The sequence below is a fragment of the Merops nubicus genome, unplaced genomic scaffold (genome assembly GCF_000691845.1).
Source record: "Merops nubicus isolate BGI_N331 unplaced genomic scaffold, ASM69184v1 scaffold49970, whole genome shotgun sequence".
In the NCBI taxonomy this organism is placed as follows: domain Eukaryota; kingdom Metazoa; phylum Chordata; class Aves; order Coraciiformes; family Meropidae; genus Merops; species Merops nubicus.
In genome coordinates this window covers 1,108-16,743 of record NW_008583137.1, presented here as the reverse complement: position 1 = coordinate 16,743, position 15,636 = coordinate 1,108, and the positions used below count along the sequence as shown (strand labels likewise).

General features: G+C 40.1%; 1 protein-coding gene across 1 annotated transcript; it reads left to right on the top strand.

Moving 5' to 3' along the window:
* The first annotated feature begins 11,406 nt into the window (after positions 1 to 11,406).
* Positions 11,407 to 12,570, top strand: LITAF (lipopolysaccharide-induced TNF factor). Its single transcript, XM_008939642.1, has 3 exons — positions 11,407 to 11,584; positions 11,981 to 12,131; positions 12,462 to 12,570. The coding sequence occupies exons 1-3, from the start codon at positions 11,407 to 11,409 to the stop codon at positions 12,568 to 12,570; spliced, it is 438 nt and encodes a 145-aa protein (XP_008937890.1).
* The last annotated feature ends 3,066 nt before the right edge of the window (positions 12,571 to 15,636 follow it).

Sequence of the window (15,636 nt, the reverse complement as noted above, 5' to 3'; positions counted from 1 at the left end):
AGGGGAGCGCTCCCCTGTCCCCACGGAACGGGCCCCGTGGAGCCGCAGCAGCTGCTGGGTTCAGAACGGCCCCGCCTGGCCCTAGGAGGGAGTTCACCGGCCGGCCGGGACCCCAGCCGAGGCCGCTCGCAGGGTTATTCGGAGGCTGTTGAATGCTTGGTGAAAGTAACGTGCTAAACGTCTGCAACCTGCTGGGGAGAACAGCATTTCAGTTTTGCCAGTATAAAATGCAGCGTGACATGAGTAGCATGGGTTGTCTTGACAAAATAATAATAGATCAAAGTCTTTATTGTAATTATTATGGAATTTGCTTATCTCACAAACGCTTGAGAAATTTGCACAATTTTAAAATAATAGTTCTCAGCAGGTTGGTAAACTAGGAAGTAATTGTCCAGAGTTCAGGTAACTAAGGTGGTGGCCCAAGCAAGTGCTGTGTTCCAGCTTGCTGCTGTGCACTGCACAAATCCCGTGTGCTCTGATAAACCTGTATGTCCTGCCTGATTGTTGAAAGAAAAGGTTAGCCTTCAACCTGTGTTTCAGTCCAGATACTGCCCATCAGCAGCTGTCTTAAACTCCGATGTGCAGGAAGCCTCTCTTGGAGGGCAACCTGGGATTTGTGGGAAAGAGGACTTTAGGAATTAGTTAATTTAAGGAACTAATCATGTCAGATTTTAGTGAGGGTTAAAGCGTAAGGGAAGGGCAGCAACAATGTAATTGCTTGACCAAGCTGGGTTAGGAAATCTGTATTTGTAAGCAGTTCTTTTTGGTGGGTTTTGTTTGTTTCTAATGCCAAGCAGAGAGATGCCTTCTCTTACTCTTGTCCCCAGGCTAATCTTCAGGTAGTGCCCAGGACTGTGAGACACGGTTCCACTGGCTGTGTGGAGTATCTCTTCAAATTGTAAAGCTGGCATTTAAAGCAGAGGGTTTGTTAGCAAAATTAAGCTGAAGTTGTGGTTCCTTCCACAATACTCAGTATTTTGAAGAGATCTTTTTGTAGTCCTGATGTCATCTGGTTCCTTATTAGGAATTTATGTTTTGATAGGTAGTTTAAAGGGACAAGTACTTGCTTTTAGTTTTATAGCATTCAGTGTAGTACTTGGTAAATGTTACCTGTGCTTCAGATTTTTCCTTGAATTGTAAAGGAGAAGTGGTTGCTATGTCAGCGATACTGCCAAGTGCTGTGAAGACCTGAAACCTGTTTGCATCTGTCTTCAGGAAGGGGAAAAAAACAAGTGAAAAAGCATAATAGTAATTTTTAAATTGAACCAGCTGTCCAAACTAGTCAGTGGTAAGAAATGAAAAATGCAGCGTCATTTAAAAATAAATATTGAATGCTAAATATAAAGACTAGAAGTGTTCATACTGGAAGTTACGATCATGAGATCTGTGGAAGGGTGCTGGTTTCTTAGAACTTGCTCTTCAGTAAGGCAGAGCTGAGAGTGGACTCTGGTGGTGCAGAGTCTGGGCAACAGAAGTAGCTGTGTTGTGGTTTCAGCCCATGCAGCAATGAAGTGCCACACAGCTGCTCGCTCACTCCCCCCCTCCAGCAGGGTAGGGGGAAGAGAACTGGAAGGATAAAAGTAAGGAAACTCATAAGTTAAGAACAGTTCAATAATTGAAATGAAAAAAAAAAATAAGTTGGAATGAAAAGGAAAATAAGAGAGACATAGAACCCAGGAAAGACAGGTGATACAAATGGAAACAGTTGCTCACCACCAATGGACCAATGCTGAGCTGGTCCCTCGCAGTGGTCCTCCCAACAGCCTTCCCCATAGCCGAGCATGATGTCACATAGTGTGGCATGTCCCTCTGGTCAGTGGAGGTCAGCTGTCTGGCTGTGTCTCCTCCCAGTGTTATGTGCACACTGTGACTGGGTGCAGCTGATCAGCATTCACCTCTGTATTTTAGTCACAAGGGGCAACTTTTTTTTTTTTTCTAAATAAAACAGGAGCCTGTCAGTGGGTTTTAAAAATACAGCTGTGGAACATTTGGTACTACAAATATTGCCACAAAAACTTCCTGAGTTTAGTCATCTTGGACTGCTGTCATGTTCCCTCTTCAGTCTCACAAAGTCATGGAGTGAGTGTGAGAATGGTGTGAAAGAGCATTGCCCTTCCTCAGGGAACTGGTGGCTTACTGCAGTTACTGTTCCTGCATACACTCTGCATCTGTGGCCACATCTGTCCAGCTCCTGTTTGTCCTAGCCACGTGGCTACTGTAAAACCCACACTGGACTGCACAATACAATTGCCTTTCTGATAAAGCTTTCCACATTTCTGCTTAGTCTACTGGGAAGACAGTGGGACTACTGAAATGTATAAACATCAGTTGTGTTTACTATGTATTACCATGCCTCCAGTGCAGCAGATCAGTCATGATCTGCTGGAACCTGGAAGAGTGAACAAACCTGTGATAAGTTCTTTATACATGTTTTTATAGACTTCACTGAAATCCTGAGGAAAGCTGTGTTGCTGTAAGACAGCTGGCAGTATTGTGGAGACTTGTATATACCAGGAAAGCAAAGAGGCTTTTGTCATACTTAAGCCTGAAGTTCTTTTTCTTTCATGTTGTCTTTTGTACCTGTAAAGTTCTCTGTAGGCATCTTTCAGGTGTTGAAAGGGCTTTTTGACTTGAGAGGCATGGTCAGAAAAAGTGTAAAATCAAGAGATGCTACCTGAGACCTGTTTTAATACTTGGAGGATTGACCTTGGAAACACACCAGAATTTGCTTGGTTGGGGAAGAGCAGCCATGGATTCCAAATGAACTTATGTTGTTTAGAAATAACACTTATTTTCTTTGAGGTTTGCGGTCTGGAGAAGTGTGTCCATAGAGATTTATCTTTGCAGTTTAAGGGAGAGAATTTTTGAATGGTGAGTGAGGGAAAGCCAGGCTGGCTGCTTACCTCAGCTCCGTGCCCGCTCAGCTCTGCGCTGGTGGTACTTGATCATTCCTGGTGCAGCGTGGAAAAGAAAAGATACGTGGTCATGGAGGGCAGCAGTGCTGACATGAGGGCAGCAGGCACAGACATGAGTGGTGAGGAGACAGCATGGACACTGTAAGACCAGCAGAGGTTTACCAGACAGGAGGCAGTGTTGAGAACTCTGGTTGAGAAGGTACAGTAGTAAGAGTATATGAGAGAAGCATTAGGATATAAGACTGCTTAAAGGATGATGTAGACACAAGAGAAGCTGATTATAAGTTCAGGCTAAAACTTCTTAGAAAGTTTGGAATCATGATAGACTGAAGTTTCTAAAGCATCTCAGAAAAAAAGGAAGAAAATCAAGTTTGTCTTATAATGGTCTGAAATTCTTGTATTCTCAAATAGATCTATTTACATTATATCCTGTGAAGAAAGGAAAAAAAATAATAAAATGTCAGGTCCACTAATAAAACCCAGATATCTTTTGATATCAAGATACTGATTCAGAATCTGCATTCCACTAGGTGTACGAGAGTACGTGGGGCAGAAGGAGTGTTTAATAGCAACACAATCCCTGTTGTTGCTGCCAGTCTCTGTACTTGTGATGAATTAGTGCCCCTCTGACCTGAACCTGGCAACAATGGAGACAGCCATTAAGGCAGTTCTCTGGAGAATTGTCAGCAGTGAAAAAGTCATTAAAGCAAATTAATTTGGTTTGTTTACATCATGACTGGTATCTTTTGCATCAGCTTTGTCATAACTTAGTATTTAATCTTTAGTGTAAGGTTAAAAACAGAAGTGGAGCTTTTTGATCTTTTTCTGGTACAGTAACCTAACTTCTGTTTTCTGCATTATTAGAGAGTTATTTAGGTTGGAAAAGAGATGGAGGTCATTTGGATCTGCCACCTGCTTAGGACCTACCTAGATGGCCCTTTGACTTGGTGTTCTGTTACAGCTTTCTGTTCCAAAGTGTGTTTCCTACTTCTATTCCCGTTACAGAATTATTTACAGCCAGCTACAGTCCCAATGAGGAAATTCTGCATTATTATCTGGCTCTTTTACTGTACCTTTTGTTTGCTTCTAGTAGAAACTGACCAGTCATAGCTTCTGTTTCCTTCCAACTAATCAGTTCTTTGCCCTTTTGTGTGTTGCCTACAGATTCTGCTGGTATTCCCAGTGGGTGTTTTTCTGGACTTAAAAGATCAGATACCACAGTTGTCTATAGCCAGCAACCTTCTGCAGTGTGTAACAAACGTGCAACAATCCAAGTAAGTCATACTATTTTTTAGTGCCTGAGACTGTTTTTCCCCCATGTTTGTCTCCCTGCTTGGTGCAGACTGGGCTGAACTCTGCACTTTGAGGCCTGCTTGGATAATGTCTTTCAAATTGAGGTGCATACCTGCTTGGAATAAGCTTGTGCAGTGGGCATATGTGAAAGGTGTTATATCAATAAAAGTCTCTCCAAAAAATAAAAACTGCTAAGAAAATAATCAGTTCTCACACTCTTATAAAAAGTCTGCTTTCTTGATGGTACTGCCACCTTGTTTATCACTTGAATAGCCAGATACAGGCTTACTTATTTTTTTGTCCTTGCCTTGTCTTGCATGGTATCTTTGCCAGTGTGTTGTACCACTCGATAAAAATTGTCTAGAAAGCAATTTGATGTAACGTGTTCAGAGAAACTCACATTCAGCAACATTCTTTACAGTGTGAATAAAAATATGTACTTCTTTTCTAAGTCATCCTAATAAATATGTGTGATGGGAATGTCCCTCCTCTTACTGCAGGTGGTTATATATTGATTCTGATTTTTGGAATGATGCTTTATGGAAGTAAAAGCAGGTGGTTTGAGATATTTGGTGTGTTTTCATGATCTGCTTATGTTCCCTTGCATGAATGTTGTTGCCATCTCCCCTGTTATTACTACTGTGGCCAGTGAGACTAAGGAACTGTTGTGGCTGAAAGCTTGCTTCATCATGATAGGCAGCCAAAATAGCAAGTTGGTTCTTTCTTTTGGTAGGAATAGTCTTAGATTTATTTAGGACATTTGCTTTTGCACTGTTTTAAGTATATAAATGTATTTTGATAAAATCAGGAAAGCTGAAAATCTATACCAAACAATGAAAATGTTTCTAGGTCAAACTTTCATAGAGCTAACTATGCTTATCTTTTATAAAAAAATCTTTTGACAGACATACACTCTGCTTAAAACTAAAAATTATATTTTCTTTATAATAAAGTTTGTTTCAGAAGGACTTCATGCAAATACATAATTATTTAGTTTCAGGGGAGTCTATTTAAAAGCAAGCAGAGCATTTTTGGTCTGTATGTGAGCAGCTAAGAAAGATTTCAGATAAGGAAAATTGTTCTGTAAGGTAGTAAATCTATTATTTGCTTTTTGATTCCCAGAAGAGCAGTACTTGGTATTGCATTAAAAGCAGGTGCCAGGCTCTGGTTTGGCTGGACAGGAGGGAAGGATGATTCTACAGCTTCCTCCATCTTCTCCAGCCTCTGAGGAGCAACACTTCTGCACTTAAGTCGTTCCTTGCATGATGCCTTGTGCAGACCTCTTTTTTTCCTACGATGATTATCACTAAGTGAAAATTTATGAAAGGCCTGAGAGCCAGATTCTGACCCTGACTGGTCTGTGTCATGGGTGGGGTGTGAGGAGGGAAGGGGCAGATGACTGACTGCTCTGCTGTGTGGATGGGGTGTGAGGAGGGAAGGGGCAGATGACTGCAGCCCTGTAGCTTTGTCCATCTCTGTATGTGGGAGCGTGACACAGGTGATCCATCTTCACATTCTTACAATAAATCCACCCCTTGCAAGGAAGGGAATCTTGAATACATTTCCCTTCCTAGAACAGACAATGGCATAAGTGAACACTGGGTGTGTGTTATCAGGCAAAGGTAGCAGGTACCAATCATCACAAGGCAACCTATTGATTTGGGCATGTTAAGTAAGACCTGTGTAGCTTCTGGACTGTGATAAACATCCATTCTTTAATCTTTCCCTGGAGTGCTTGTATGTGTCTTGATGAAGGTGGTCAGAGTCTCACTCACCTACAGTAGGTTTTACAGTTTGATATTTCCATTAGCATTCTGAATAAACTGCCTGATGTTTTACAATGCTGTGTTGTGGGAGGATGTACTGAGGAATGCTGTGCAGCTGTTTAAGAAAACTGCAAGTCATAGCCTATATTTTAATTCATTACATAAACATTATTGAACAGTTGTCTGATCAGGGATAAACCTGCTGAATCCTTCTGCAATGTGTAGCCACCTCTGAGCATACTGCTAGTGTTAAGTCAAAGTTTTATCTTGGATCATTTTAATCAAATGCAAACTTCTGTCATGTGCTTCCAGGTTTCTAAGAATGTTTGCTTTATATGCTCTTGGTTCATATTGGTTAATAAGCTCTTCAGATAAGTTACCTTAGAATTTATGATTCATTTACAATTTACTTGCTTTCTCTAACAGCAAGGTAAAAGGAAGGTTTATCCAGGTATTGTTTTGTTTTTTTTTTTTTTTTTTTCAGGTGTAGCCTGAACATTCTTTTGCTGTGTTAAAATTAGCAGTTCTGGGTAGGGAGCAAATGCAGATCCTGCTTCTGGTTTCAGATTGCTGATTGCATGGTTTTAGAGTTTAGGAATTAAAAAGGGGGGAAGTGTGTAGAATGCTGAGGCTTCCATTTCCCAAAATTCATGTGGCTTTAGTGCAGTTGTGAGAGTGCCACAGCAGTGCTGTACTCTCCCTGCACCCTTCAGTCGGTAGAATCTGTTATTTGTTTTCCTGGTCTCTCCAGCTAGCACAAGTAACTAACCTGGTTTCTTTTGAATAGAGTGGTTTGCGAGGGCTGAGGTTTTTACCATCCTTTTCCCTCTCTTTAAGCCAGCCTCCTGTATGTAGAGCAGGAGACCTCTGCAGAGAGGAATGAACTGGAGTGGTGCTTTGTCCTATGCTGATGTTGTTCCAGTGATGCGTATGAAGGAAGCGATTTGAGCTGAGAAGAGTGTTCACAGCTCAAAGTACTTGTGGTTCTTTCTCTTGAGCAACTGAACAAAAGAAAGAAAGATCTGGAGGAGGGAATTGATGCTTCTGCTGTTTCAGTAATTCTTCTCTCAAATCCAGTGGCTTCATCTGCCCAAAGTTAGAGTGCAGCTGGGCACAGTGAATTAATGTCAGTTTTACCATTGCGTAGCTGGAATGCAAGAGGGATTTTTTTAATGAAGAACAGAAGAATGACATGGGATGGGTAGCTGAAGCCATTGGTCCTAGTCTTGCCACATGCATTTCTAAAGACTCAAAGCAAGAGAGTAGTGAGGGTCTGGGAACAGAAGGTAGAACTGCTCAGTTCTTCTCTGTGCTATTAATGGTTTTGGATCTGAAACTTCCAGATGTAAATGGAAACTTCTTTTGTATCTGTATTTTGTACCTATAAAGGCAAGGTCTTGCATTTAGTGTGCTTGATGGTCTTTCAATATTTGCATATCCTGCTTTTACGTAGCTTTAATGTTGCCTAATGGTTTGCATATATGCTACCCTCCAAATAACTTTTGGTGGTTTTGACTTCCTTGTTATCCATCTTATCCTTTATCTTTTCTTGCAGTTGAGTACCTGTGACCGAACAGTCTTCTCTTTTGAATTATTTGGGAGGAACATTTGAGAGTCTGCTTTAAGACATCAAAACTTGTGAGTTCTGTGAGTTTCTGCTTCTGCCATCAGCTTGCTTCTGTGCCTTTCAATTAGTAAATCGTTCCTGTTTTGTAAATAGCTGAGTACAGTTTGTTAAGGTGTTAGAAATTCAAGTTCTTCCCTATCCTATTTTGATCCTTAAGATTCCATAGCACTTTTTATATGATTTGTGATTGGTTTGTAATATTAATATTTTCTCCTCTTCATAACCAGGCATTATGCATTAGTTGCTCTTCCCAGATATGTCTGTATCGGTGGTGTTCTGTGTAAGAATGCATCTGTAAAACACATTATGATTAAAGTTATAAACTGCTCTGTACCACCTGTTTGCAGGGAACAAAGAGCAGATGGGAAGTCCGAAAGTGTACTAGTGCCTTAAGAGACTGCAAAGGGAAGTATAGCATGTAGTTTGCACAATAACCCAGGCTGCAAGTCTTGCCAAAGCTGAAATAAAGTGCTGAAAATTCTGTAATGCCTCTCTCGCCTTTGCTTTCATTACTGTCCAATCCTTGGGTTAACGCTTATGGCCGTATCACTTTATGATCTTACCTGAAGCCTGAATAAGTTTGATACTCAGAAAGTCTTTATAATAATGGTTTGTTTGGGTTTTTAATTTGTTTTGGTTGTTTTGTTTTTTTCTAAGTAGAGTAAAAAAATTGGTTGTCATTTAATTGTAGAGCCAGTCTGGCAATGAGCTCTAGGGGCGGGTTGGTTTACAAGCAGTTTGTTCAGTACTGAGCCTTACTTTCTTCAGTAGATGTAGCATCTCACTTCTGAAACAGTGTTCATAAAAGTAGTTTAAAATAAAAAGGTGTTGCATTTATTTGTAAAAATAATGGAAAATACAGTTGGAAAGGTTATGAGGAGGTTCTCTAGTCCACTTAATGATGAATGACAATTTCTGATATGTGTAACTGTTCTAAAACTTTCAGGAAGGAAAGGCCTCAACTCTCTTGCTAATTTATCTGGTGCTTAAATCACCTTATGAATAGACATAAGGAAAAGCTTATTATTTAAAAAAATTCTTACAGTTTTCCTTATTGTTTACTCTCAGAAGAGTTCAGGTCTTCTTCATTGCTACCTGTCTGTCTTCATTATTCTCTCTGGTCTTCTGAGACTAAGAAGACTCAATTTCTTTGGCTTTTTCTCAGAAGCCTCTTTTCTAGGGTTTCTCTGTTCTCAGTGCTTTTGTCTGGAATCTGTTCACTTGTTTGTTTCTTAGATATTGTACTCCCCTGGGGGCTTTCCCAGAGCACAGAACTTTTTCAGCTAGCACAGGTACTGGTTTTGCCTATGCATCCCTGCATGGTGTTTGCCATTTTCATGGCACAGTCAGCTTATATTCTGGTCTGGTAGGTCTGCTGGATCCTTCTCTGCAGTCTAGCTGCCAAAGTGATCAGCTCTTTTAAATGAAGTGTGATATATTTATTGAGTGATGGGTGGAAAGAGTTGCATTTTAAACAGTATGAAAAGCCAGATTTCAGGAGACCAAAGGGGGTGTGTTATTCATTAGGCAGTTCATTCATAGCTCAATAATTGTAGGACTCCATGTGCTAAAGTCCAGCATGCTTCGACCTCAGGGTGACTGTTACACAAATGTCTTGAAAGGGTGATGAGAAGATAGATCACTTTTCAGAATGAGCAGTGGAAAAGTTCCAGATCGAAGCATGAAAGAGTTACATTCTTTGCCAAGATGAGCCTCGTTGATGCAATGGGTTGTTAAATTATGTTTTTAAGCAGTACAATATACTGAAAAGAGCAAATGAATTCTGGACTTCATCTGCATGCGTAAACAGAATAGAATGAGGTAATCTGGGAGAAGATGGCTGTAGATGCATAGCTTCACAACAGTTATCTCTACTTTGGAATAATAAATTCTCTGATAAAGTAATCCTTCTGTTTTAGAAGTAAAAGGATTATTCAGGCCACTGTGTGGGAAACTGTTGTGCACTAAGTCATTGCACAGCCATTGTGGATGGGCTCTCTACTGACCATTCCTCCACTGTCTGCTGTGACTATGTATTGATTTCAGTGTGAAATAAATTGAGATCTTCCATTTTCTCAGGAACTAAATTCCCCAAAGACAATTAACAATTTAAGAGTTAGCCAGGTTTTATGCTGTGATACACACATATGCATACATATCTGTATCTATATCTGTATCTATATGTTAGGTTTTCTTTTTCCCTCCCCTCCTTTTGTCTTCAGGGCCAGAAAGCCAGGAAGGTCTTCATGGACAATATTAGGCTGACTCTTCACTCGTTTTTTCCCCTGTCCTTCTGTGTAGTGACTCTGTATATCGGGCAGCCTCGTTAGCAGCATAATTCCTAGAGTGTTAAAATCCAGAGCATAGCTTGTGAGGAAAGGATTGTTCACTGGTTGGCCTTGAGAGTTTAACTGGGTCTAACTTTGATCTTTATTTGAATCAGTTTGAGTCAGCACTTAACCACATTCCTCTTTGGTTTATTTTTGGGAGAAGTTGTCATTTTTGTATAAGGTAGAAAAGGCAGTTGGGCTGTGAACTTTGCAAATGGTTTTCTAAAGCATGAGACTACCAAGTTAGCCAAGTTGTGTATATTTAGGTCTGTTATTGCCATGCAGTGGTGTGCCAAGATGTGATATGAACAATGGGGAGAATGGTTGAAACTAGAACATCTAGTGTCTCGCACCACAAGACACTGCCTATGTCCAGCAAGCTGTTCTTTTCAAAGCAACAGGCTTTGAGAATGAGGCTATATTTTTGTGGGTATTTTTATTGCCTAACATACTTCCCCCTCTCCCCAGCCAGTGTGATTTCTCTTAGTCTTTTTATTCATATTAAAGCTATGGTTAATTACAGCTTCTGTATTACTATAAGACTGTAGAATTAATATTCCAAATACAGGTTGCCCTTCCCAGATAGTACAGAGTGAAGACTTAACGTTTGTACAGAGGGGTCAAACATGCAACAAGGCAGAATGGAGTGTGGCTTCTTAGGGGGAAAAGAAAAAGGGAGCTGCTTCATCAGTAGTGATGCTATGAGAGATTGTTCAACAAAGAAATTGGTGGGCAGAGTGTAACAAGTGGGTAGGAAGGGAGAAAGAGAGGAAGTCTGTGATGAAATCACAGTGATTTCCACTTTGGGAAAAGGCAATGGTGAGCATTCTTACACTCTGTAATGAAGTAACAATTGGGGGAGGAAAGTCTCATTAACAAACTCATTGAAACTTTGGTAAGCAGCAAAAATGGTAACAGACTTTGAGAGCTGTAAAAGCTTTGAGTAGGATGTACTTAGTAGTTTAGGGATTCTTTTTCTTTCAGTATAATTTTTTCTTCCCAAATCACAAAAGAGGTAAACAGTCTTTTTTAAATATTTGAGCTTCACCATAAACCAGGCTCATGTTAGCTGGCAACTACTGTGTGGCCCGCCATACTGTCTGACTTTTCAGGAGGAGAGGGATCTGAAGGGTTCTTGGAGAATCTGACAAACTGCCTGATAGCTTAGTATGCTAACAGAGATGCCCTGTGTCCCTGTTTTAGCATTTTTATTTTATAAAGGAAGAATTGTTGGTGGGAAAAAGTGTAAAAACTACCCTGTGAAAAGCAAGATGGAAGAAAGCAATGCCAACAATGAAATCAAGATTAACATTTAATACTGTCAGAGACAGCAGTCAATAAATTTTCTGCTGATAAAGGTGCATTTTAAGCTAGTTATCTTCTTGTTTTCTGAGTAGAGCCTAGTTAGTTGTCACTTGCCCTCAATAAAGAATGTCTTTTGTTATAACCCTCTCTCTGTTAATGTTTTAGATACAATGTCTGCTCCAAGTGGCATCACTGTCCCATCTGCACCACCTTCTTATGAGGAAACAGTAGGAATAAATGTGGGCTATCCTCACCCCTATCCCCTTCCAGAACCTAGCCAGAAACCAGATGGGAAGGGAATGAACCCTCCTGTGTGCGTGGGACAGCCTGTACTAGTGAGTAACCCTGGTAAGCCTCAAAAACTCTACTGTACTTCACGTTAAGGAGCTGTTAGGTGGCTGTGTATTAGGTGTTGTGCAGAAGATGAAAGATTGTCGTTCATGGGTGCCCCCACTTTCCAAAAAATATTTTTGAAGGGAGTAAGGTGAATCAATTCTTGTGAATCCTTCAGTGTGTACTAATATTAACAACATTGTTTGGCTTTCTGCAATTTTCAGTACAGTCTTATTCAGAAGGCAGTGTGTTTCTGCATTAGGAAGTACCATGATGATTTCTTTGTTATTGTGCATTTCATTGCTCTGAGCCTCAAATACTTGAGCACTTCCTCGAGCTCAGAGGAAGCTGATTGTCTTTTTTTTTTTTTTGTATTGACCCATTGAGTAAAGAGTGTATTTCTCTGCCCAGTTACAGTTCAGTATGTGCAGCACCCAGTGGTATTTCATGACCGCCCTGTTCAGATGTGCTGCCCTTCCTGCAACCAGATGATAGTGACACGTCTCTCGTACGACTCGGGGGCTTTGACTTGGCTGTCATGTGGTGGCCTCTTCCTGCTGGGGTAGGTTGATTCAAATTTGCACTTTATTTTTCTCTTCTTACATGACCTTTTTTAGCTTTAAGGAATAAAGAAGCTCTCAGCTTTGTTGCTTTCTAATTCTGTCTGGGACCTGACCCCTTATGGTTTGAATAGTCTGCATGTGCTTTTAAGTCCAATAGGACCTTAAAGCAGCTCTAGAACACTAGAGTGATGGACTCCATAGCCATGTGTGTTCTTCCTAAAGGTCCATGGCACCAGTTTTACTGATAGCTTTTGCAGGAAATATTTCTTGTGTATGTAACAAGTGGTAAAATGGATTTTTTGGTGTTTTTTTTTTTTTTTTGTCTGCAGATGTGTAGCCGGCTGCTGCTTAATTCCCTTCTGCATCGATGCCCTGAAGGACGTGGATCACACCTGTCCAAAATGCAATGCTCTTATTGGTTCTTACAAGCGTTTATAGGCAGTGTTTAAACATTGATAATGGATTGATGAAGTTGGTTAGCACCTCTGCAAATCCTTTCTGAAGCTTCATGGAGACTTCTGGTGGTTTCTGTGCATCCTGTCACTGGAAACCAATCAAAAGTAATGCTTATTGCTAGATTGTTTGGATAAGAACTTGCTTGAAGGGACTCCAAAGTCTGTAAATAGTATATGTAATCTTTATGGGCCATGTAGTCCAGCACCAGTTGATAACAACTAAATGTTTTCCCTTTCTGCTTTATGCAAAACGGGTCAGTGATATTCTTCAGTTAATCTTGTCTCAGTCAGGTTGCACGCTGGTGTGCTTCCTTACACCAAGTACAGACCAAGAGGAGAACACCTATGGAGACCTAGAGAGTTTCATGCTTGACGTTGGCGCTTTTGCAACGGCACTGTTTACAGACTGGCAGGGAGCTGCTTGCTCCTGAGAGAGGTGCCTTTCTTGGACGAAAGAAGTGATTTGTGGCATCTTTTCCTGAGCACTAAAATTCACTTTAAAACTTTGTTAGTTGAAAGAGAATCAAACCTAAAGGCTTCTTCTGCCTTGAAGGCTGCTTTACCAAGTGGATAACTGAGGTTACTGTGCATCAATGGTGATTCAATCTAGTACCTGAATTTCCTTGCCAGTTTCAAGTCGAGTCCTATCTGTACAGTAAAGATGCTCATGCAGGACTCTTTAATAGGTAGGTATTTGTTTAGTTTTTTTGTTGTTGTTTGGTTAAGGTTTTTTACTGCTGATGCATAAGTCTGTGAAGTGTTCGCACTCCAGTGGAATGCCAATAGAATCTTGCTTTTAGCACTGGAAAACTTCCTTGTACATTTACATAAATCAACTCATAGATCATAAACAAACCTTAGCCTTATCTTAAGGTTTGAATTCCACCTGCAAAACACAGATAGAGGACCTGAGCTTTTAATTGTTGATCTCTTTCTCAATTACTCTTTCCTCAGTAAGAAGGAATGCGTTTGTTAAGGAGTTTTCTCTGATGATTATTTAGACTCATGCTCTGATTTTCTAAATGAAAGAGTTCTGTTTTCAGAAACTTTAGCTGAATATGCTTAAGACAATGATCACAAAAGACTAGGCAATGAAGCTCTGAAGATTGAAGTATTTTACTATGTCATAAGCAGCAAACTTGGTGCAAATAACATCTTGATGCATTTGAATGATACCTGTTTAGGAAAGGCAGACAGGTGTTTAAATGAGGCTATGATGCTAACACTGTATTAATCTCTTTAAAAGTAAAAAGCGAAAATAAATGCAAATAAAAAAAATTTTCAAGACTTCATGTTTGCAATCCAGGAGTTATGTGACTCACAAGTACAACCTCTAGGCCTTGCATTAATTAGTTTTTGTAAACTGCTGCTGCTTGGGGGTCACTCTGCAAGTGGTCTAAGACCTTCCTTTTGTGCCTTTGGAAAAGGTTTCTTATCACGTGTCTCCCTGTACTATATGAATTTGCACCAGTAGCTACTAACTGGCAAGAGAATGATGGAGATAAAAAGCTGGTGGTTTTGTAGCTTTCACTTTGAAGCAGTACCAGCTTGTGGTTTTTTGCATCCTGCTGTACCACCATAATGCCTTCTATGTTCTTTAAGGGCCTGGGTGTTGCCCTATTGAATTTTCCGGTCTCATGACGTGATCAGCGACTTTAAGTTACACAAGTCACATGTGTTACTGTAAAACTGCATGTCCCCCACCTCCGCCCACACTGGGTTTCACAGAAAGTGTACTTCCCAGTTTATAATAACAGCGAGACACAGAGAAGTGATGAAGCACACAGTGTTTCCAGACTTGGTGTTTGCTTGCATGGCAGGGAGGATTTTTAGTTCTTTTGGTACTTCTGTCAATACAGTCTGTATAAACCTGTTAAATATTTCTTTGGTGATTTACGTCTTCAAACTGTGACTCCCTTGGCTCCCTTTTTCACTATAAAGTTACGGTTGGAGTATCTGAAGTGGTGGCACCAGAATGCAGAGGAGCACTGACCAAAAAAAATACTTAAGTGGGGCTTACTTTGTGGTGGTTTATAGGCACAGTGCATTGCATTTCTTTTAAATTCCTCATTTGGCTTGAGAATGGGACACGTGGTGTTGGTAGCTATTCAATTTCATTAAGCATTCTGCAAAACTTTCTGCTGCTCTGTACTTAAACTTCCTTGAATACAAAGCCTGTGTTTGTTCTTTTGTGTTTGGAATTATCTACAGAACGCGCCAAGGTAACTTGCCCTGTTCCTTACTTCAGACAGACAAACGCAGGATATAACTTGCTTTGTGTGGAAGTCCTTTCTGTTTGATTATGTTGAAGTTACTGTTTGTTTTTAAAACTGTTTATATTTAAAATAAAAAACTTTGTCTTTCCTATCCAGTGCTTGCAATCAGAAAATTATAACATTTGGAATGTTTCCAAACATGTGATGGCTGAAATATTAAAATAAGTCAAGAAACATAACTACAGGGTGAAAATTTTCAGTCTCACTTTGGGCCAAGTCTTTGATAAATGGTGTTCTCCAGCCTGCAGACCAACTGTTTACACACAGAACTACATTTCAAAATGTGCTGTTTTCCTGCAGCTTGGATCCTTTAAATAATTTTTCAATTAAAATGCCTTTGGGTAAAACTTTCCCTTGCAATAAAACTAAACAAACATGTATCTGTATGGCTACGTTTTTACATGCCAGTGACTGGTAGAGAGAAAATAGATACCAAGCCACATTATGTTCAGTTGGAAAGAATCCCTGTTAATCCTGTGAGAACACCCTGGCTTTTTTCATGTCCGAAGCACTTTTTTTCTGAGGTGGAGAAAATATAGGAAGGCAACAGTAATACCTCAAAGAATTTTTTTCTAATGCATTGACATCAGTTATTTTTATTAAGCAGCTTTTTGGTTAATTTGTTACTATTTGTTCAGTACTCATCTTGCTTATTTTTTCCTCTCTTGATAGATACAGAAATGGTTTGTTTACTTTATGTGCTCATGCTATTTCCACAAATAATTGAGGAAGGGGAATATGTCATGTGGAATCCTCCAGCTTTGCATGACAGA